The sequence below is a fragment of the Tachypleus tridentatus genome, chromosome 7, assembly GCF_004210375.1.
Source record: "Tachypleus tridentatus isolate NWPU-2018 chromosome 7, ASM421037v1, whole genome shotgun sequence".
Classification (NCBI taxonomy): Eukaryota; Metazoa; Arthropoda; class Merostomata; order Xiphosura; family Limulidae; genus Tachypleus; species Tachypleus tridentatus.
Window position 1 is genome coordinate 186,153,895 of NC_134831.1, and position 22,055 is coordinate 186,175,949.

At 33.2% G+C, this 22,055-nt stretch overlaps 1 protein-coding gene across 4 annotated transcripts in view; it reads right to left on the minus strand.

The window, feature by feature from the left end:
* Positions 1 to 15,314, minus strand: part of LOC143257499 (uncharacterized) — a 35,274-nt gene extending 19,960 nt beyond the window's left edge. For 2 of the 4 annotated variants that reach the window (XM_076516273.1, XM_076516269.1), the window contains exons 1-3: positions 14,658 to 14,788; positions 9,325 to 9,461; positions 2,951 to 3,088 (exon numbers count right to left, since the gene is read on the minus strand). In XM_076516273.1, the coding sequence (XP_076372388.1) occupies positions 2,951 to 3,088; positions 9,325 to 9,461; positions 14,658 to 14,683 (301 nt within the window). In that variant the 5' untranslated portion in view covers positions 14,684 to 14,788. Of the gene's footprint in view, positions 1 to 2,950; positions 3,089 to 9,324; positions 9,462 to 14,657; positions 14,795 to 15,177 lie in introns of those variants that run through there. The other 2 variants (XM_076516272.1, XM_076516271.1) reach the window with 2 other exon arrangements.
* Positions 15,315 to 22,055: the final 6,741 nt, after the last annotated feature.

Sequence of the window (22,055 nt, forward strand, 5' to 3'; positions counted from 1 at the left end):
AGGGACAAGTGATAAAACATCACATATCAGAGAAAAAAACTCCAAAAAGAAAGAGTGTAGTAGGCTTAACTGAATCCCCAGGAGAGGCATGGCAAAATCAAGAGGTGGGAATAGGCAAGCTAAGTCATTGTCTGTCTGAACAGGCTCAGCATATTCAGAAGGAAGCAAAATGAGGTCTGAAAATTAATGGGTATAACATAAGGATCATCACTGCTTCATCAATCCAGGAATTGTCATCTGACATAAAAAAGATTGAATCAACTCATGTGAGGGTTTATGTTAATTGATTCATTTGAATCCAAACCTCAATGCTGAAAGTCAACATCCACATAAAGGTAGCATGAGGATTCCATATCAAAAGGGTGAATTACATTTGCATACATTGAATGTGTAACAGGAGGCCTCATCACTGGTCACTGAGGACCATACTTTTAAAAGTGGCAGAACTTTGCAAACAATATGTGGCTGAGTTCAGAAAGGAAAGTGAAATAAAAGTTCTATGGAACATGGAAACATGATATAAAGGAGAAGATAGAGTGTGACTGATGTTGGTGAGAAAGATGACCCACAAATGCACTATATTTTGGGTGACCTGCACATCTCCAATTTGATAAACCAGAAGTTGGTGAATGTGAATGATTGACTCCTGCTTGGAATGAGCTAGAAGTAGTCAACCATTCATGTAATGATAAAATCACATCCTCACAGTACAAATATAATTAGCAATGGCCTGACCAATGTGAAAAAACATGTATGGAGCCAAGTGAAGTTCAAAGGGAAGTGCCTGAAGTTGGTAAACCATTACAAGATGAGCAAACTTAAGATACGGTTGAGATTCAAGTGCTATTGCTATGAGGAGATAGGCATTGGAGACATCCATTTATGTCATCCATGACTGAGAAAAGTCCCATCTCACAATGAGAAAGAGCTTCATAATGATCTTGGGAGTGTGTTGAAGCAGTTGAGGCATAATAAATTGATGCCTGCAATCCCCAGTTTTCTTGGGTACCAAGAAAAGACATGAATCAAAACTCCCATGGGATGTTGAACCAGTTCAATAATCTCCTGCAAAAGTAAATTTTGAACTGCCTGTGGCATGCCACAGGATCTTGAGGAGGAGGAAAGAAAAACAGGATATGGAGATTGGAGGTGAAACTTTATAGCAAAACCCTTTGAAAGAACCTGTGTCACCCACTGATTGTCACCAAAATCCTCATCATTCTGAATAATTTAAGCAAAATCATGAGAAGCCTGGGCAATAAAGAAATAAAGGTTGACCCAGGTAATGTTCAATCTTCCAATGTATGAAAGCAGAAAAATTTAATGTAGGAATGCCTACAAATGAGACCTGAAACAAAATATTGGTTGTTGGTGTGACCCCTGATGTTCAAAACTTATGAATTCTGTACAAAATTGTTGAGTGCAGAAATAGGGCAACAATAATAAACTGAGAAAAAATGTTTTAATGTGTAAAAAAACACAAAATCACTTCAAACAAAAATTAAATTATGTGTCACATAGGAAGTACTCAGCACAAAAGAAAACATCTGTATTCAAAGGAGTATGTGTGTTTTCTTATATCAAAGCCATATTGGGCTATCTACTGAGCCAACCAAGGGGAATCAAACCACTGATTTTAGCATTGTTAATCTGTAGACTTACCGCTGTACCAGCAGGGGGCAGTATTCAAAGAATGAAAACAAGAAGTGAAGGTTTGACAGAGGGAGTCACGTATATCACACCAGTGTGCTATGGTACTATTTGTTAATAGACAACACATTATGATTTCTGCGAGAGACACCTTTGAATATATTAATTCCAACAAAGGGGGAGGATTATGTACATGTAAAAAATGAAAGTTTGCATACAAAAGGCAGCACTTAATGAGAACAGCTAATCTTGTGAATGGAAATAAGAATCATATGTTATACAATATATCATTTGATAGATGAATATGTACTTCCTAATGGTTATATAATTAAACAAAGGAGAATTATTAACAACCCTCATAGAGAGAATGTGACAGGTAGGTGTAGCAGGAGGGGTGTGATATTTTATTTGTAATTTTGTAACCAAACTAAACCAATGGCTATAAAAATTATGATTTGTACTCTCAATGACGATTTTATAATGATTATATTACACTGGATTTTTTTACCATTTAAGAGGGTGGTAGATAGAATAGAAATAAGAAGAAGCCTACAGAAAATGTGTTGCTTTGTTCAAGATTTTTAAAAAGTATTTCCTTATAGAATTAAGAACTTAAAAACTTATATATTATTAAAATATGGATTATTAGCTAAGATTTTATGCTGTACTAATTGGTATAACATAAATAAAAAGTAGTTTAAAAATTTGGAATGCAAGACACTAAAACCTTGTGTTATGTGCAGTAAAGGAAACCTGTAGTGATAGAGTTAATTGCTCTTTGCATTTAAGCGAGTATACTAGAAGTTTCAAGTAGTAATACCTGTAGTCATTATTGAATTATAATCACTTCAGAATGTTTGTATAACTTAATTTCTTTTATATTAATGTAGGATGACAGACCCAGAGCAAGGAATACAGACAAGAAAGTTATTATGGTATGAAAACTGCTACAAAGATGGGTTGGTACCACAGGAAACTCTTTTTACCCAAACCTCTAAAATCTTTAAGCCATTTCAGCAAGGTTCACTAGATGCATTACTTTTAAACCCTAGTTTACAGTAAACGTGAAATTAATTTTGTGCTTCTAGCTTCTGATGACACAATAAGTCTGTCTAATAACACTATTCTTTAAATGTTGAGCACATATGAAAAGTTTTATTTTGTGATTTCAATGTGACTAATTTAAAGGTGCTAGTTATATTTTAAAAGATACTAGTTTTACATGGGAAAGCTTTAAAGACACATATAATACAATCTCTTTTATTTATGTATATACACACACAGATTTCAAGAGACTTACCATCCTTACACGCAGCAACAATAAAGTAAGGAATCTTGCTTGTGGTAAAAGTTGGGTCACAGCTGCATATTCCATTAGAACAAGTAATGTAAAGAGCCATACAATCTCTGTCTGATGAACATGTCATTCCTATAAATTCTTTTACACAAAAATTAAAGTACATTTAGATCATTCAATTCTATAAAAAAAGTGTTAATACAAAGCTAAACAACTGGCCATCTGTATTCTGTTCAATTTGGATAACTGAATCCTTGATCTTACTTACTGTTAACCCACTGGAGATTTTTTTAAAGCTAAATTTGTACTTACAGTACTTAAGTAATAAATAATACAAAAAATAATTTTTGTGGGAGTGTTCACTAAGAGAACAGTAAGGTGTTATATTGTTCTAGATGCAATTATCTCAACAATATAGCCTATACTTTACATATCAAATGTTCATTTTTAATCTAATTAGCACAATAATTTTCAGTTTCTTTTTAGAGGAAGCCCTTTTGAGATATTTTAGACTAAATATGGTACCAGATGTAACATTATATCCGAGCATTGTATTTTAATTTCAAAATAATATATGAAAACATATAAATCAGCAATGACAAAAATTATGCTAATTTTCATGAAATTTAGGATTGATAACTGTGTAAAAGTACCTATTTCTATTATTTTGGTAGTTATGTTACACAAATAATTCACTAAAAAATGAAAAACAAATGTCTATAGAATTTGGTGCATTTAGAACAAATCTTTAGAATTTTGTCACTGAAAACTGTACATTTACTGCTGGCAAGATTCTCTGAAATGGAAGATTTGTTTGGGAGAAATTCTTGCAAAGACAAAATAATGCAGCTCTTTTGAAAGGTTGGGAGAAAGATGAATACCTTGAAACATAGGTTAAAGTGTTAAAGAAACATAAAAGCCATATAGTAATAGAAACTACATCTGTTAGAACCTTAGCTGAGGAAAATTGCAAGGTAAAAATGTAATCCAAGTTAAAATAATTAGAAGAACAAGAGTAGCTAATAACTGCTGACCCGAATATCAGAAGAGGTGAACAATACAAAGATTGAAGAACTGAATCATCTATAAAGAAACTAGTAGCATCACAAGTAACAGAAATTGGTTTAAGATTTAAAATACTTGAGAAAGAAAAGATAACTCAGATCAGTAGAAACTTCATCATGATTAAGGAAAATTAATCTTTTCATCAACAGAAAATAGGCCTTATCAAAACCTTGAACTTGTTCAATGTTATGAAAGATAGGGCAGATTGTCCTGCAGTTTGAACAACCACGTTATCATGCAATCCACAAGAAACATCACATGGCAATTCAACATTAACCACCTGATTACACTGAATAATAACAGCTAACAATAACGCTGCAGAAACTCCCTGCAGGATACACTTGAAGGATTTTTAATATTTACATCAGAGTTAACAGTGGCTTCAAAATTCATAAAGAGGGAAAAAAACAAAACAACTGCCAACAAGAAAAGCAGAAATATGATGGGCAAGTTAACATATCCCTCAACTGAAAATATTTCAGATAAATACTCACCTTTATAATAGAGCTTTCTACTTTCCTATTCACTTATGATATGTTTGCCTCACCAAGAATGAGCCTTTGCTAACCCCTTCAGCATGATTTTGAAAAGGTGACGTACGATGCAAAAACGAGTTTTTAATCAACCTTTATTTATTATGTATCATTATATTATTCTAATATTTTAAAGAAGATTCTTACCAAAATGTGATAAGGAATGCAACACACACACACACACACACACACACACAAAGAATATAGACTGCATGCCTAAGTAGAAAATAAATTCTCCTTATGCTTGAAAATTGTCAACAGAACATAAGCCTGGCTTTTCTGGACAGTCTATACAACATTTCCTTTTGTCCTTCCTTTTAGGATACCAAATGAAACACCGTTTTATTGGGTATGTCACTGAACTGTCAGGCAATTGAAGAATATTAACCATTGCATGAACAATGTTCTTTGGTCACTGTTTTTGTCCTGAGTGAGGGTTGCTTGCATCAAAGAAAGATTTAGTTTTATCATTCACACAAGACATAACATAACAGACATAACAGCAGGGATGACACTCATAAAAAGCAATGCAATTATTCTTGCTCTAAACTAGGTCTTTCATCTCAAAAATTATTAAGTATACAAGTTTAACCAGCAAACATTTGCAAGGGCTCAATTTCATCAGCACTAAATAACTCATTTTTACTATCAAAACTTTCACCATTTTCATTTTCTAAGTCACTATAACCACAATATATACCTTCTGTTATCACTAGTATTTATTTCAATATAAGACATTTAGACACTTATACAGTAAGAAAAATGACCAAAAACTCAAAGTTTCCCTCACTCTTCAAAACTGAAATAAACAAATAAAAAGGTGTGGTACCCTGGGTATTAGTCTCTGCTCTCAAGGCTAATGATTGGCTAACTTGCTATGTTGTCAGTACTATTTATAGTTAATAAATTTGAAACTCAAGTTATAGTGTCACAACTCACTTCAGTAAAATAAAACCATAAATAATAGGTGATAGTTCATAAAGAACAGTTGTTTGTTATAGTTTTGGGTGATGGGCAGTGCCATGACAAGCACATGTTCATCATTGTAGTGATGAAGGAGTTAAATCATGAGGTGATCATGGGGGTCTACTGCACATGGAGGATGTGTCATCCTTATATTGGTGAAGAACTACAGTCTAATGTTAATTGAATCATAGACTGGTGCAGCATAGATTAATACTTGTACAGATTAGAGTTTCTTTCAAGGCTTGAAGCAGGCAGAAACAATATTTTTGGCAATGATGTCACATAATAACTATCAGTTTCAAGAAAATGTATCTATCTGAAATGTATGATCAAGTTAGGAAAATGTTAATTTCAAAAATTTTACATGGTGGAAGTATCAGTGTAGATTAAAAAAAAAAATTTTTAAAAGTGTTTTATGACCAAGAAGTAAAAGCTTATGAAACATATCCATATCCAAATTTTTTTTTAATCTACACTGATACAATTTTACATGGTGGAAGTATCAGCGTAGAGTAAAAATAAAATGAAAAGGAGTTTTATTACGAACAAGTAAAAGCTTATGAAACATATCCATAAGGTGGGGTAACCTAGTAGGGACAAAAATTGTTGGTAAAATGTATCTATCTAATGCAGGAAACATTTAAGGATAACAAGAGACATGTTGGTCCATCTAAGCTGTCCCATTCTCTTAACTAAATTAAAACTATTAGATGAATAATTTTTTAATAAATCTTAAAACCAGCCCTTATCATTCATATACTTATCAGACTTTATCTTAAACTCACTTAAATTTACTGTCTTCACAACACCCGAAGGCAACCCATTCCAAAAGCCAACCCTCCTGTTAGAGAAATAAAACTGTCTTAGCTGAAAATGACTCTTATTATGCAAATCTTTGTATTAGTGTCCCCTTTTCTCACTGTTCTCACCTGTTAAACATGAAAAAAACGATACATCAACATTATCAATTCCTTTATAATCTTAAACGCTTAAATAAGATCCCCAATAACTCTTCCTTTTGCAATAATTTGAAAGATTTCAGCCTCTCCTCATATAACAGCCCCTTAATCCCAGGCACCATTTTAGTGACCCTCCTCTGAACATTTTCCATCAATTCAATGTCTTTCGTACAGTAAAGAGCCCAACAATGAACAGATTATTCAAAATGTGGCTTAACCAATGATATAGTATAATGAAATAATCTCTTTTGACTTGTATTAATATAACCTAAAATAATATAATATAACCTAAAATCCTATTTGCCCTACTACTTGCAACAGCACATTGCTTGAATGGCTTTAGAGACTGATCAACAATTACACCAAGATCCCTTTCTGTCATGCAGCATACGCTGTAATTTTCACCATCTTTTGCAGATAGATGGATGTTAAAAACAGCATTTATAGATATATAAAAAGATGGTTCTGTCTTTATATAAAATAATTAATTAAACATCATTAGGAATACGGTGCACACAAGAACGGATGCTGACTTACTGAAAAGAGTTCAGAGGAAAACTACCAGGAAGAGAGCATGACAGAAGAGTGGAGATATTTGAAAACTCAGCATTTGAAGTTTCTGGAATAGGTCATTTAAATTCTGATAATGTTAAGGTTTAATGTGTTGCTGGATGTGTTTGAATGCTTCTACTTGGTTTGGTTTGTTTTCAATTTCGTGTAAAGCTACTCGAGAGCTATCTGTGCCAGCCATCCCTAATTTAGCAGTGTAAGACTAGAGGGAAGGCAGCTAGTCATCACCACCCATTGCCAACTTTTGGGCTACTCTTTTACCAACAAATAGTGGGATTGACCATCACTTATAATGTCTCCATGGCTAAAAGGGTGAGCACATTTGGTGTGGTGGAGATTCAAACCCATGACTCTTGGATTACAAGTCGAGTGTCTTAACCACCTGGCCATGCCACGCCATATTTCAGAAGAAAATTGTACTTTCTATGAGGAATATTAGTCATATGGTGGTCTCCATCACAACCAGAATACAGGTGTAGGGAAATAATAATAGGTAGGTGTGAATGTCCTCATTAAAGATGTGTGATTCACAATGTAGGTCCTCTAAAAGAAGGTAAAGTGTGGAAAGATTGTGACAAAACTAAGCAATTTGAAGACATGTTTAATGAGGATTTGATACATAAAGTCTATGAAAGAGTAGAAAAAAAATCTCTGAGTTGAAAGAAGAGATTCAAGGGACTGAAGCAAAAGGAAAGAAAAATCATAATCGTTATTATACACCACAGAATAAAATTCTCAAGGTCTTGTAAAAACAAGGCAACTGGTATTCAGTTTGAAGTTAAAAGAAAATAGTATCTTCACAAATACTATGAAAGAAGGAAAGAGAAGTTAGTCAAAAGGGGGAGATTCATGTAGCATGATAGTCCAAGATTCACAAAAAGCAATGGAGAAAGAATGTCACATACTTGTGTAATTAAAGCAGCAAAACGCAAAGGTATGGAAACTGTTCTTTGTCAAAAACAAAAGAACGAGAAGCAAAATGTGGTAGAGATGGAAATGAGGCAGACTCAGCTGAAACAACAGGGACAAGATGTAAGAAAATCTAGATTCAAGATTAGAATGGTACCATAACTAGTAACATCACTCAATGGTTTCTCCAGTTACAAGTGAAATAGTGTCAGGGCCTCAGCAGGTGCTGGATACATGAATCCATAGATGAGACAACCCTTAAAACCATTTACTTATTATTTAAAGTAAGTCTGATAAATCCACTGTATGCAGTCGTTAGTCATCAATATGATAACGTAAATGATTCATTCATTATTGAAACCAATCAGATAAATAACATTGGAGAATATTCCTCTCAAAGATATCATACCACAAACTCTAGAACATAACTCTCACAATTCAAAACCTGATTGAGAAAAAAATACGAAATAAATGGAAAAAAATAATTGTTAAAATCTAAGGTTCTAGCTGGAACGTTTAAACTTTTGTAACTTTCTTTCATGAAATGAAAGGAAATCAGTAAAAAATGACTAGAACTAGAAGTAATAACAAAAGTTTAAAAAAATACATGCATAACTCGTAATAATAAAACACACCTAATTCCCTAGCAATGCTGGCTAAATAATGAGCCTGTTAATACATTCAGTGTCCACTGAGTATGTGTATCCTACCTGCTAGTGGAAGGCTATAGTCTAATGTTGTCTGTATCATAAATGAGCACAGTATACATTAGTAAGTGTATTTACTTCAAGACTTGGCACATGTGCAAAAAATCTTTTCGTCACTGGCACAAAGTAATAGCTATAAGTTCTTTGTAGGGGTAAGTAACATTTCTGAAACAGATCATATGTACATTCTACCAACAAATGGTCAAATATTTGTTGGCATCATGAGAGTAATTTCAGGAGGAGACTTTTACTATTTCAGAGATAAGACTACATGATTCAAAAGACATTTTCTGGTATAAGACCTGTTTAATGATTGACAAGTTGATATTTAATATTTTTACTATAAATTAAAAAATAAAACATGATTCAAAATCATTAAATGATTTTTCACTTTTTTTTTGAAATAAGGATTATTCAAAAGGTATAACATAAACAGAAAAAAGGAAATTGTACAAAATAAATTAACATTATATCTCACTGCAACTGATAAGTTAATTATGAAATAATTAAAATTACATAAAGGCTATGATTAACTTTTATTGTCCACTTTTTATCTGATGTGTTCATACAAAATTAATGAGACTTAATTTTTTGGAGATTTTAGACATGAACAAAATAAACAATTTAAACTTTTTATCTTGAAAAATGAGAAAAATGTTGATACATACTCTGGCCTAATTCAGATGCTCCAGCTCTAGGAAACAGAGAAAAGCACCACATGACACAACAGACAAGCAGCAACAACAATCTGCCATCTTTCTTTGGGCCAATCAACATGGTCTTGCTGAAATTCATTTTGTTAATTCTGTAAAAAATGGTACAGTAACAACTTAACACATTTATGTATAAACAAATATATTTTCAAAATCAAAAAGCAACAGAGATGTGACAGTCATATTGAAAATGCCTCTTCTACAACTTACAGAAAGAAAAAAGATATTCTGTCAAATAGATGATCTTAATGGAAAAAAGAAAATTCAAACACTGCTTAAGTAAATAATAAGATTTTAAAGCCTAGTATCTCTAAATACATAGTGGCAAAGAGAGTTTACACTCATGATAATAAAATATTGAGAAATTTATTCTTAATCTGATTTTACTTATCACTGATGGATTCTAATTATTTAGTTAAAGACAGAAATTGTGAACCTCCCCACTGAACTAGTACATTTAATCTATTAGGTTTGAAATATTTTGTTACAGTAAGGTTCTTGATATCAGTATAATTTATTATTTGTAAAGAAGAAAGCATTATCATAAGTTATAGATTATTAATATTTGTTACCAAATTCATATCTTTTTCTTTTATATACACTAATGTGTCTACAACCATTTTGTTTAAAGATACAATTACAGTTTCTTTTATCTAATTTAACTAAGTCCTTAATAAAAGTAAAATTCTCTACAAACAGACTTTTAGCTAGAAATCTGTCTTTCATATGGGCAGTTGCTAATCAAAATGGGACAACACTGAACAGACAAACAATAAGCAAAAATATTAATTTTAGTACAACAAAAATATGTTTCTCAAAAATGCAGAAAATGAAAAATACCTTCTTCCTTTACTACTTAGTAAAGTATTCGGTTCCTACTGGTGTTCTCTTACTTATTGTTTACAAGCATCAATGCCAACCAGTATTTTAGCTGTATGTACTTTAGCATTCATGATATTAAATGGTATTCCAACCATGGCTGAATTAGACATTAATTTCAAAGTTGAACCGAAATTAGATAAAAAGGTGATCAGATGGAAGAAGATAATGAGTCATTAACAGAAGAGTTAAGTCAAACTGGGTTAATTTCACAAGCAGGCCACCAAAGGTTTCTTTTTGATTTTCATCAATGACATAAGATACTTAAACTTGTTAAAGGGTAAAACTGAATCCAATCATTTTTGGTTGAGATATGGATAATTAGTCCTATGATATGCAAGGGCAGACTGATACAAAGCCTGAAGGAAACAAAGCAAACTAATTCCATCACCCAGCTGAGAGGCAACTTTTTCAGCATGAGCCCAAATGTCAGGGAAAAAAAAACAATTGAGGTTGAGAAATATATCCATGCAATAATGAAGGGCTTACATCATAATAGATAAGAGCAAAGTTTAAAATATCACAGACTTAAGAAATAAAGTCTGAAAAAAATGTATGAGGCTGAATGGAATCATCAGGGAGGGTATGGAAAGGCTTGGGGAATTCAGGAGGTAGAAACAGGCCTGCACAGGTTCCATGTGCTCATGTGGAAGTGGGGTAATGTCTGGAGATAAAGGCTGGCCCATATAACATTCAATCTCCCTGCAAATAAATGTAGATAAATCTCCCAATGGGTCACCACCACATGATGCCTGTGGTAAAGTGTCTGTTAAATGTGAGAACCCCTAAAGTGGTGACATTAACTTTGGAATTCATGTTGTGTCAGTCACAAAAAGAAGCACTAAAAGTAAGGAATAATTGTAACTAGAGTAAGGGTAATGGAACCTAAATGGTTTAAAAAAATGAGTATGTCAAAAAAAAACACTTCGAGAATAGATTCAATCTAAAACACATTTCAAGATGATAAAAGAAAGATATCCAAATCCAAGAGCTGCCACATGAAAAGTGACAGTTCAATAGAGATACACAGAGGGAATCACATGTGTCATGCGAGTGTACTGTGCTAATATTGTTACAGAAGCAACACATGATCATTTGCACCTGAAACAATAAAAATCATCTGATTCTAATAGGGTGGGGTGGAAAGCCTGTGGTATATACAAGAAAAAGGTTTGTATATATATTGCTGCAACAAATGGGAATAGCTAATCATCTGAACAGAGAAAAGTACTGGATCAAAATTGAAAATTAAAATAAACATTCTTTCCTTGATGTTCAAATTAAAAAAATTAAACAATGAATTTAGCACCCCCTTTTACAGAAAGATACTGGTTTCTACACATTTTGAGTTTTCTACCATTTCTCACAGGGCCTAATTGATCAAGAGAGCACAACAAAAGAGTGAAGATATTTAAAAATTTAGCTTTGGAAGTTTCTGGAATATGTAATTTAATTTATGATGATGTTAACATTTAGGGTGTTGCTGGATGTGAGATGAATGCTTATACTTCACAAAAAAAATTATATTTCATGACATGGGCAAATAAACACCACATTGCTTTTAACTATAATAAATGCAATGTAACGCATGTTAGATAGAACAATTTTAATTAACTAATTTTGAAGGGAATAACCTTAATATTATGGAAGAAAATGATGCTAGTGTTCTAGTTGATCAGTCTCTTGAGTCACCAAGTAACATGCAAGTGGTGGTGGTAGGCCAAATATGGTTTTAGGTTTATCTACAAAAATATTAAGCATAAAGTTACATATCATATTGTTTCATTACATATGTTACTTGTTTGGCCTGATTTGGAGTACTGTGTTTAGTCCTGGATCATTTTCTGAGGAAGGGCATTCAATTGTTGGAAATGGTTTAGATGATGGCTACTGGAATATAAAGGTTGGCACAACTTTTTCAGTTTGGATTCTGTTATCTATATACGATGCAAATTTCAGGAGAAAATGGTATTTCCTGTGAGGAACACCGATCATGTGATGGTCTCCATTATAGCCAGAATACAGGTGTGGAGAAATAATAATAGGCATGTGTGACTGTCCCTAATAAAGATGTTGCCTCACAATGTAGATCCTCCTGAGGAGTTCACAGGAGGGCTACTGGTATGTAGAGGTTTGTAAAAGATCTCCAAAATTAGTTTATCTTAAAAAAAAAATGGAAGGGATCTTATCAAGTTAAGATTGTTGAGAAGATTCATAGTACTGAAGCATCATCTGTTTTTGTACATAATGGTGAGAACGATAAATTAAAAACCATAACCATTTTTAACAGTGATGAAGTCATCTTAAATTAAAATAGTTTTATTCTTTTAACTGGGTGGTTGGTCTCTGGAATAGGTTACCTTCAGATGTAATAGATGCAGTAAGTTCAAACAACCTTAAGGGAAGGCTTGATAAACAATTAACTCAAAAAGGCTGCTTTCTTTTATTATAATTATTTAGTTTTGTGGGTGGGACAGTCTAGATATATAAACAGTTTTCTTGTTATTCAGACATTTTATAGTATCTTAAAGAGACAGGTTAAGAACTCTTAGTTTCTTGAGAAACAAAGAGGGAGAACAAATCATGTTAAAACTTACAATATTTCCCAGGAATTAATAGGATAAAAACCTCCAATTTCTTTGAATTTGTACTATATTCTAAAGACAACAGAATTAGAGGAACAAAGCTTATAAGTGAAAAAAAAAAAAGATTGACTAGGCTCTAGTTAAAATAAGTTTGTTTTTCTGAGTGTTTGGATTATGGAATGAACTACTGTTGGTAGTAATGAAGGTGTGCACTTTACAAGAGTTTAAAAGAAAGAACCACTAACTTTCTCAAGATCATGTGTGCAGAGACAATTTCTCTTCTGCCCCCTAAAATGTGCAATCTCACTAAGCAATTCTTTATGAAGAACCTTATAAGAAGCCTTCTGAAAGTTCAAACATACCAAACCCACCAGATTTCCATACCAAGGTTAAATGTTTATAAAACATAAACTTCCCTTTATTATGTAACTAAACATGTAAAAGTTATTCAAGTCCACACTTTTAATTATCTCTCAACTACTGACTTAATAATAACTAATTGGAAATTATATGTAATAGTCTAACATTAACTAATCTCCAGTCATCTGGTACTTAATTATTATTAATTTATTTATTAAACATTAGGGATATGATTGATAAATCTACTCTTCAGTTTCCTTCATTACCCTAGGATAAATATTATCTGCCCAATGTACCTTATGGTCTTCTTTTTTTGATCTTATGACTCTGGCTTAATCCTAGCTTTACATCCATATATCTCTCCAACTAAAGTTTAAAGGTTCCAAACCAACTACATAAATCACATCATTGGGCAAATCATTCACATGTTTTCATCTCTTAACCAAGAAATAAAAACTTGAGTCAAAAATAAAAGCATGTATCCATGTTTCTAAAGCTTAAAACAATTACTTTTAATATCCCAGTTAATATTTTCATTTTTTTCTAATTCACCCTACAAACAAACAATCTACAGCATGACTCTCCCCTTAAAATTCTTAATAAATGGATTAAGGGGAAAGAAAAAGAACACAAATAATAAAGACCCCAGTAATAATGGTAACAGTAAAAATGATCCCAATAATGACATCAACTATAAAAAAAAAAACCTGGAAAAGAAAGTCTGTCTTATAACAATAATAAAGCAAGACAGGATATTTATGGTTTTAGATTTAAATATATATATATATATTTTTCTCTTTGCATTATTACTAGTGTAATACTAGTGCTTACTATTTCTGCACTCTGGCAAAAACATCAAAAACTTTCATGCTTCTTCTTATAGCTTAAAAATTTAAATATTTTATATCAGATAATATTTTAGTAGCTGCATTTGTGTTATTTCCATCTTTCTTGCAATATGCGACTAAAATCAAACACCACTCCAAAAGTGGATAATCAGATATCCAGTAAAAAGTGCAAGTCAGGATTTTTCTCTCTGTTTCTTTTGGCTATAACCCACAACCAACACACTCTTTAACTCTATATTTCTTTTGATCTCAAAAAGATATCCTCACTCATAACAATATTAACTGATGAAATACAAAGTGTATCAATACTTTTATTTTTACAGAACAAATATGATTTAAAATAATTTCATGAAATAAGGAAACGTTAAATTATCCATTCCTTTGGAATTGCAAAAAACAGAAATAAACAACTAAAGGAAAAATTAATTAAGATTTTTCTTAATTCACAAATGATGACAACAAAATTAAATACCAAACTGTAACACGTTTTAAATGAAGCCATTCAATTTCAAAATTTAGGAAGCCACATGAAAAGCACAACAATTAGCGTGCATTTGAAAACAAGTCACATTATTTTACAATTTTTAAAAAAATTACGTAATTAAAAAATATATACTTTGTGCTACTTTTACTGTTCTTCATCTTTCATTAAACTCACTTCATCAAGGATTTATTGAACACGAATGAACGAAACTTATCCGAGATTGAAAAACATGCATAGCCCCTGATAACTACGTTTCTAACAACATTCACCACATCTAAAACTATAATCAATAAATAATATGCATACAGGCTCCTATTCCTAGCCAATCTCCTAAATTAACTTAAAAGCTATACCTCTGAAGCCAAATAACAAGTTAAAATTATATTATTCATTACAAAGTTATTAAACTTAAATATTATAAAAATTATTATAATATTAATGTAAGTGGTATTATTATTTATATATAATATTTGAAAAAAAAAAAAAAAAGACAAAATCGCCGTGACTTGAACACGAATCAAACTGAAGCTAGTTTTCTCACATCTTTCACCAAACCACGTTCTCTGAATGTCATAACATCTTAACCCCTCGTGAAATATTTACAGTAAATGTTATTATTACTATAAGAAACATATGTTATCAAAAATATTACCAATATCTTATCGTTTAGAGGAAAGTTACACAATGAATTCGATTCATCTTCACTGGGGAATCTCTAGTATTAAAGACTCAATGTTGATGTTTCAGACACCAAGTAGTAACATATGACGTCATTTACTTAAATATTCCCGTGTCTCAAGTCTTTATAACTGGGGTGATTTTCTAACACATAAATAGCAATTCAAAGCGGTACAATAAAAAGATATTTCATATTCATGATTACTGTGTAATACATACTGAGTTTCTCCATACATTTCTTTATAATACTTTAAGTTTAAAATTATGAAATTTACAAGTACATTATAATTAGTATGATACCTTACTAAAAGGTATGGAAATATTTTTTGTTTTGTTTTGCTGTTTACGGATAATAAAATTTAAATTCAAAGTAACAATTTGAAAACTTTAAACTTTGAACAGTCAGACAGTTTGAATAGTTTTAAAAATCTTATATATTTTGATTAAAAAAAAGAAAAAGATGCAGTTTCTCTTTCAGTGATGTCGAGAAAACCCACTTGTAGAGAAATATATATGTAAAAACGGCTCGTTTGGGTTGAGAAAATTTTTTTACGTAGACGATGACCGAAGAAGGTCGAAACGTTGTTCACTCCTCTACGTAAAAAAATTTTCTCAACCCAAACGAGCCGTTTTTACATATGCAGTTTCTCTATAATTTCGCGCTAAGCTACACAGAAGTTATCCATGGTCAGTGTCTCTAATTTTAAAGTGATATATTAGGGGTTGGTTTATTTTGAATTTCGCGCAAAGCTACACGAGAGCTATCTGCGCTAGCCGTCCCTAATTTAGCAGTGTAAGACTAGAGGGAAAGCAGCTAATCATCACCACTCACCGCCAACTCTTGGGCTACTCTTTTACCAACGAATAGTGGGATTGACTATAACATTATAACGCCCCCACGGCTGAAAGGGTGAGCATATTTGGTGCGACGGGGATTCGAACTTGCGACCCTCAGATTACGAGTCGAACGCCTTAACCACCTAGCTATGCCAGGCCTTACTGTATAGGTCTGGAAATCCTCCCTCCTTACTGCCTTCTGCTCTCTAGTGACTTAGCGGTAAGGCTAAGGGCTCAGAGTACTAAAGGCTAGGTTTCGATACTCGTAGTGGACACAGCACAGATAGCCCCTTGTTTAGTTTTGCGCTTAACAACAAATTAGAATACAACCGAAAACAAAAATGTTAGGTGCAAAGTAGTCAGAGATCTACTACTTTCAAGAGAAACTGTACTGGGTGTTGATAAATTCAAATAAAAGTGAGGCATGAACTAGGGCCTTGCGAAGCTTCGAGATTCGATTCAATTCGTTAGCTAGGGCTCCGATTCGATATTTTCAAAGCTACATCACTTCCAATAAAGTTTAGAATTTTTATTTTGATTTAATCTGTATACTTTAGTCCATTTCCTTGTAAGTTCTCTTTATCACAATTTTGTACCTCCTCCTGCATATGTTTAAGCACGTCTTGTTTTTAAAAAGATTTATTTCGTGTCTCGTTCTCAGAAAGATTGAATTTTACACTCATTACTAACTGTGTGCATAGGTACTATACTTAACAAAAGAAGTCATTTTCTATTTGATTTAAGATTTAATTCAGTCTATTCTATTTGATTTGCATATTAAGACATGATTTGAGTAAAAAAAGTTGTGATTCGCAGGATTCAAGTAGGAAGATTGATTAAGGAAAGAATTCTGAACAGATATAATTAAAAATAACATGAAAAATATCATAAATAAATTACAGGTAATACAAGGACCACTGGTAAAAATCGAGACTTCCCACTACATGAACAAAGAAAACTGTTTTTCTGACAGAGAACAAATTAATGATCGGGGATCACTGATTCCATGATCTTGATTTATTCCAAGAGGTTGAACCCAATTTAAAGTGGGGAGCCAATATTCTTTTCTTATCTCTCTATGGGCTTTAGGCTTAAAATTCGTTTCAATGCCGATGAGAGTTGCACCATTAATTGAATGATCACGTTGGTTAAAGTGTTGGACAACAGGAAGATCTTTTTAAGTGTTGATAGAAGATTTATGGTTGTTAAAACGCTCTATAACATTTGTTTTGGAGGCCCGGCATGGCCAGGTGGTTGGGGCACTCGACCTTTCAGCCGTGGTGAGCCTTAACATGTATCGGTCGATCCCACTATTCGTTGGCAAAAGAATAGCCCTAGAGCTGGCGTTTGGTGGTGATGACTAACTGCCTTCCTTCTAGTCTTAAACTGCTAAATTAGGAACGGCTAGCGCAGATAGCCCTCGTGTAGCTTTGCGCGAAAATTCGAACAAACAAGTAGTATTTTGACTTTGTCCTACACACTGGTGATTGTAGCGTTTACACTGTGTGAGGTAAATGATATTTTGTATTGTGTAAGTAACTTCTTTAGAAATTTTAAAATATTTACGGTAACATTTATAGGGAAAAAAGTAAATGGTTTTCATAAACTTTCAGATAGAAAACAAGCTTTATTACATGGATGGTAAACTTTCTCTGATTTGACGTAATTCACTTTTGTATGAACAGGAATAAGTTCAACAATTGTAGTCTTGTTGGAGTCGATGGAGAAGGTCAGGAAATATTTGGTTAAGACGGTCATTTGGTTGTTTTGGTTTGATTTGTTTTGAATTTCAAGCAAAGCTACACGAGGGCTATCTCCGCTAACCTTCCCTAATTTAGCAATGTAAGACTAGAGGGAACGCATCTAGTCATCAGTGGCGATCACTGACCGCCAACTTTTAGGTTAATCTTTTACCAACGAATAATGGAATTGGCTATCACATTATAACGCCCCACTGCTGAAAGGCCGAGCATGTTTGATGTGACGGGAATTCGAACCCGCGACCATCAGACTACGAGTCGAATGCCTTAACCACCTGGCCATGCTGGGCCCATTCGGTTGTAGTAGATGAAAATACTTTTAATTTCTTTTTTTCAGAATGAGTTTAAACTGATAGATAATGCCAAGTGGAATTTTGTTCAAAACTTTACTATTACATTGTTTAAGAATGGTTTGTCGTTGATTAAACGTTGTTAGTTTTCTTAAATCTGTTTATTGATTTTGTCTTTGCCAGTTTTTCTTTGATCATTTAGCGTGTATTTTGAATTTTTACGAGTAATATTTTCAATACTTATAATTTATTTCCCATAATTGTTGTTGTTTGTAACTAAGCACAAAGCTACACAAAGGACTGTCTGTGCTGTGCTCACCACGAGTATCGAAACCCAGTTTTTAGCGATTGTTCTAAGACCGCGGACATATCGCTGTGCTACTGGGGGGCATTTCCAATAATTTCCTTGTTATATTTAAATTATATCTATTTAACATTCCTTTTTAAGACAACCTTCATATCTAATTTTATTTTACTTTATCAACACTCAGCGTACTTTGTCTTGATCGTTTTTAACACAATAAGTTTTTAACCTCTTTATTAATAAAATTTTTGTTTACGGTAGTACTGCACCGCGAATGAGAAACACTTATTACAGTAGCCAGGTGGCGCTCGGCTCGAAATGTGAGGGTCACTGGCTCGAATCTCTGTCACACCAAACATGCTCACCCTTTCAGCTATTGTGACATTAAAATATGACAGTCAATGCCAAATTCGTTAAGTCTTTGTATTTACAACGCTAAAATCAGGGATTCGATACCCATCAGTGGACACAACAGATAGCCTGATGTCGCTTTACTATAAGAATACATACACACATAAAAGAGTATCCCAACTGTTGGTAATGGGTGGTGATGACTAGCTGTTAAGTTAGTGACGGCTAGCGCTGATATCTCTCGTTTAGCTTTGTGCGAAATTCAAAAATAAACAAACAAACAAAAACTAATTACAATACACTGAAAGCTACTCAAACTACTTTCGGATTTTCATGGTAGTCCGTATGACGTCACTTTATCTTACATTTTCCTTTACCCAATCAGTTTGTTTGTTTGTTTCGGAATTTCGCACAAAGCTACTCAAGGGCTATCTGTGCTAGCCGTCCCTAATTTAGCAGTGTAAGACCAGAGGGAAGGCAGCTAGTCATCACCACCCACCGCCAACTCTTGGGCTACTGTTTTACCAACGAAAAGTGGGATTGACCGTCACATTATAATGCTCCCACGGCTGGGAGGGCGAGCATGTTTGGCGCGACTCGGGCGCGAACCCGTGACCCTCAGATTACGAAGCGCACGCCTTACCCAATCATTCCTTGTTCAAAGGAAATATATCAGGTATTGCGGCCTGCATTAAACAGTAATGACGAATGTGATATGTTTTCTATCGTACCAGTGTGATTTTTTGCTAACGTGTTCGAAAAGCTTCGCCAAGTTTAAAGAGTCAACGCTTGAGAAATAAGAGTATTTAAGCGAATCATATGTTTAAAATTATTAAACTGAATTATTAACACTTCTAGCCAGTGTTCGCCCTATTACAGGTGCTGTCAGAGGCGAGTTCGAGTAACAGTGGGATAACAACCATTCTCACACAACAAGTTTGTTTTTTTCTGGACGAAGGAATAGAGACACGAACAGGCTTGTTAGGTCACTGGACCAATTCTGATTGAGCATGTGTGGGAGTTTTTAGGAAAAGCAGTTAGAAACAGACAATCTGTTTCTACGACTGCCCATGAGCTAAGAGCTACCTTCATCAGAAGTAGACTTTGCTGCCCCAGGAAGACATTCGAAATGTAATCATCGAAACAGGGAACAGATGCAGTCAAGTCTTAAAAAATATATAGGAGAGCATACCAGCTACTGAAGACTCATTTTGTTATGTTTGTTTATCTTAATAAATATTTCATTATATATATCTGTGAAGCCACAAATTGCATTTTTTACTTAGCTGTTTTGTTTTTTATAAATGACTTTTAAGACTTGCTTTGTTATTGTTTACCGGTGATATATGTAATAAAGAAGTTTCGTCAATATTAGATCTCTCTCGCTATTTTTTTTTCTTCAAATTTTGAAAACAACAACACATTAAAACTTCAAGATCATTTAATGTTTGTGAGTACTGTAGACAGAACTGTTTCAAGATATAAAATTGAATCAGTCACTGTATTTTCGTGAATATTTGGATCTATGTTAACTGTCGCAGTTGTCTCTTGAGATTGGAAATTGATAGTAAGTTGATCGGACGTTAGAAAGGTTTGAACGTCATTTGTAAGGTAGGCCTGCAACAATTTACAACAGTGTGCAAGTGTTCAATACTGTAGAGACTTCAAAGGATGAAATAAACTAATTATTCACGGTTATTTAGACAAGATGATGTACTATTTTTACGAAATAATTTAAAAGAACAACAAAACAAAACTAGTATCAGAAGTTCGGTGTTAATTTGATGGAAATGAAAAAGAACTTTGAGGACTTGAAATATAAATCTAAGTATTGATGATGACAACCACGGAGTAAAACATTACATAAGATGACGAAATTACTAAGATAAGCACAGGAGGAACTGAACAGAAAATGTTAAGAAAAAAATTGAAAAGTAAAAGAAAACCAAGAAGAAACTTACACAAAGTTAAAATAATATCAGAAGAAAAGGAATGTGAAACCAAAAGAAGGTTAAGTAGAAATGTACAGAAATTAAAAGACAAACACGAAGAAATAATAGAGAAATCAAACGCCAATTGTTTATAATTAAGCACAAAGCTACATAATGCGCTGTTGTGCTCTGTCCACAGGAGGCATCGAAACCCAGATTCTATCGTTGTAAGTCCGCAGATATACCGCTGTACCATTGGAGAGCCAATCAAAGGTCAAGAAGAAAGAGATAGAAAAAAATAAGAACAAGAAAAATGAGAAAACTGAGAGAACAAGAATTTTTTGAAAGAGCTAAAATAAAGAGATGTACTGTTTAAAGAAGACTGAAAAATAATAACAAATCTAATTGAAGAGAAGATCGATGACGCTGTAGATGAAGTACTTAAGGATTACATCAGGAAGTTTGAAGAAGTTCGAGACGAGATCTAAAAAATCAAAAGTGAAATAGAAATGAATATCAACGAAAGAATAAAGCATCTAAAAACAAATTATGAAATGTATAGACTTAACCAGTCACACTTCTTTTCTGTGTCGATACAAAAGAGTCAACCACAAACACCATCTAGTACTAGATATGGAATAGCAAATTGTATTAGGTCCACACCTATTACCAGTACTGCTGTGCCACCTGTTACTGAAGGACTTTTCTGGACTATTCCAGCCATTACATTACCAAAACCAATTTAAGAACTTCGCTGGTCATCAATTAAAAATTGACCAATCGAGAAACCAATGGACTCTATGAGAAGATTTCATGGGAGGCATAACAAGCTTACTTTACAATAACTCCCAGAGTGAACAGGTGAAACAAGAGAACAACAAGACATTCCTCACGCTGCACATCTAAAAGGATTAGCTTTGATAACAATCAGTAACCTTCCACCTGAAAGTCATAACAGTTATCAAGAATAGACAGTCACCTTATCCAGCAAGGTCACATCAGAAAGAAGTGTCAAGATCAAAGTTCTGGAGCAAGGTATGGAGGAAAGAAGAAACATTATGGATCTCGTTTAAGAGTTTAAAAAAGGTTGTCAATTACACTGCACAACAATTTTTTTTGAAAAGTTTTTGCTGATTGTGATAGGTACCTGGTGGGTATGCACAAATATAGTTTTGGTTTTGCTTCATCATTTAGGAACTCTGAGAAATAGACAGTTAACTGTTTACCGGCAATAACGTATTTAATTGTGTTTATGTTTCTAATACGCTATTAAGTTCAACATAATTAAAAGTGTTTTGCTCCTGATTTTCGTTTGTATTCAATGTCCGGTGCATCACGTTGCAAGTGTCCAACAGTAGCCAGCAAGCATTGACGGATTC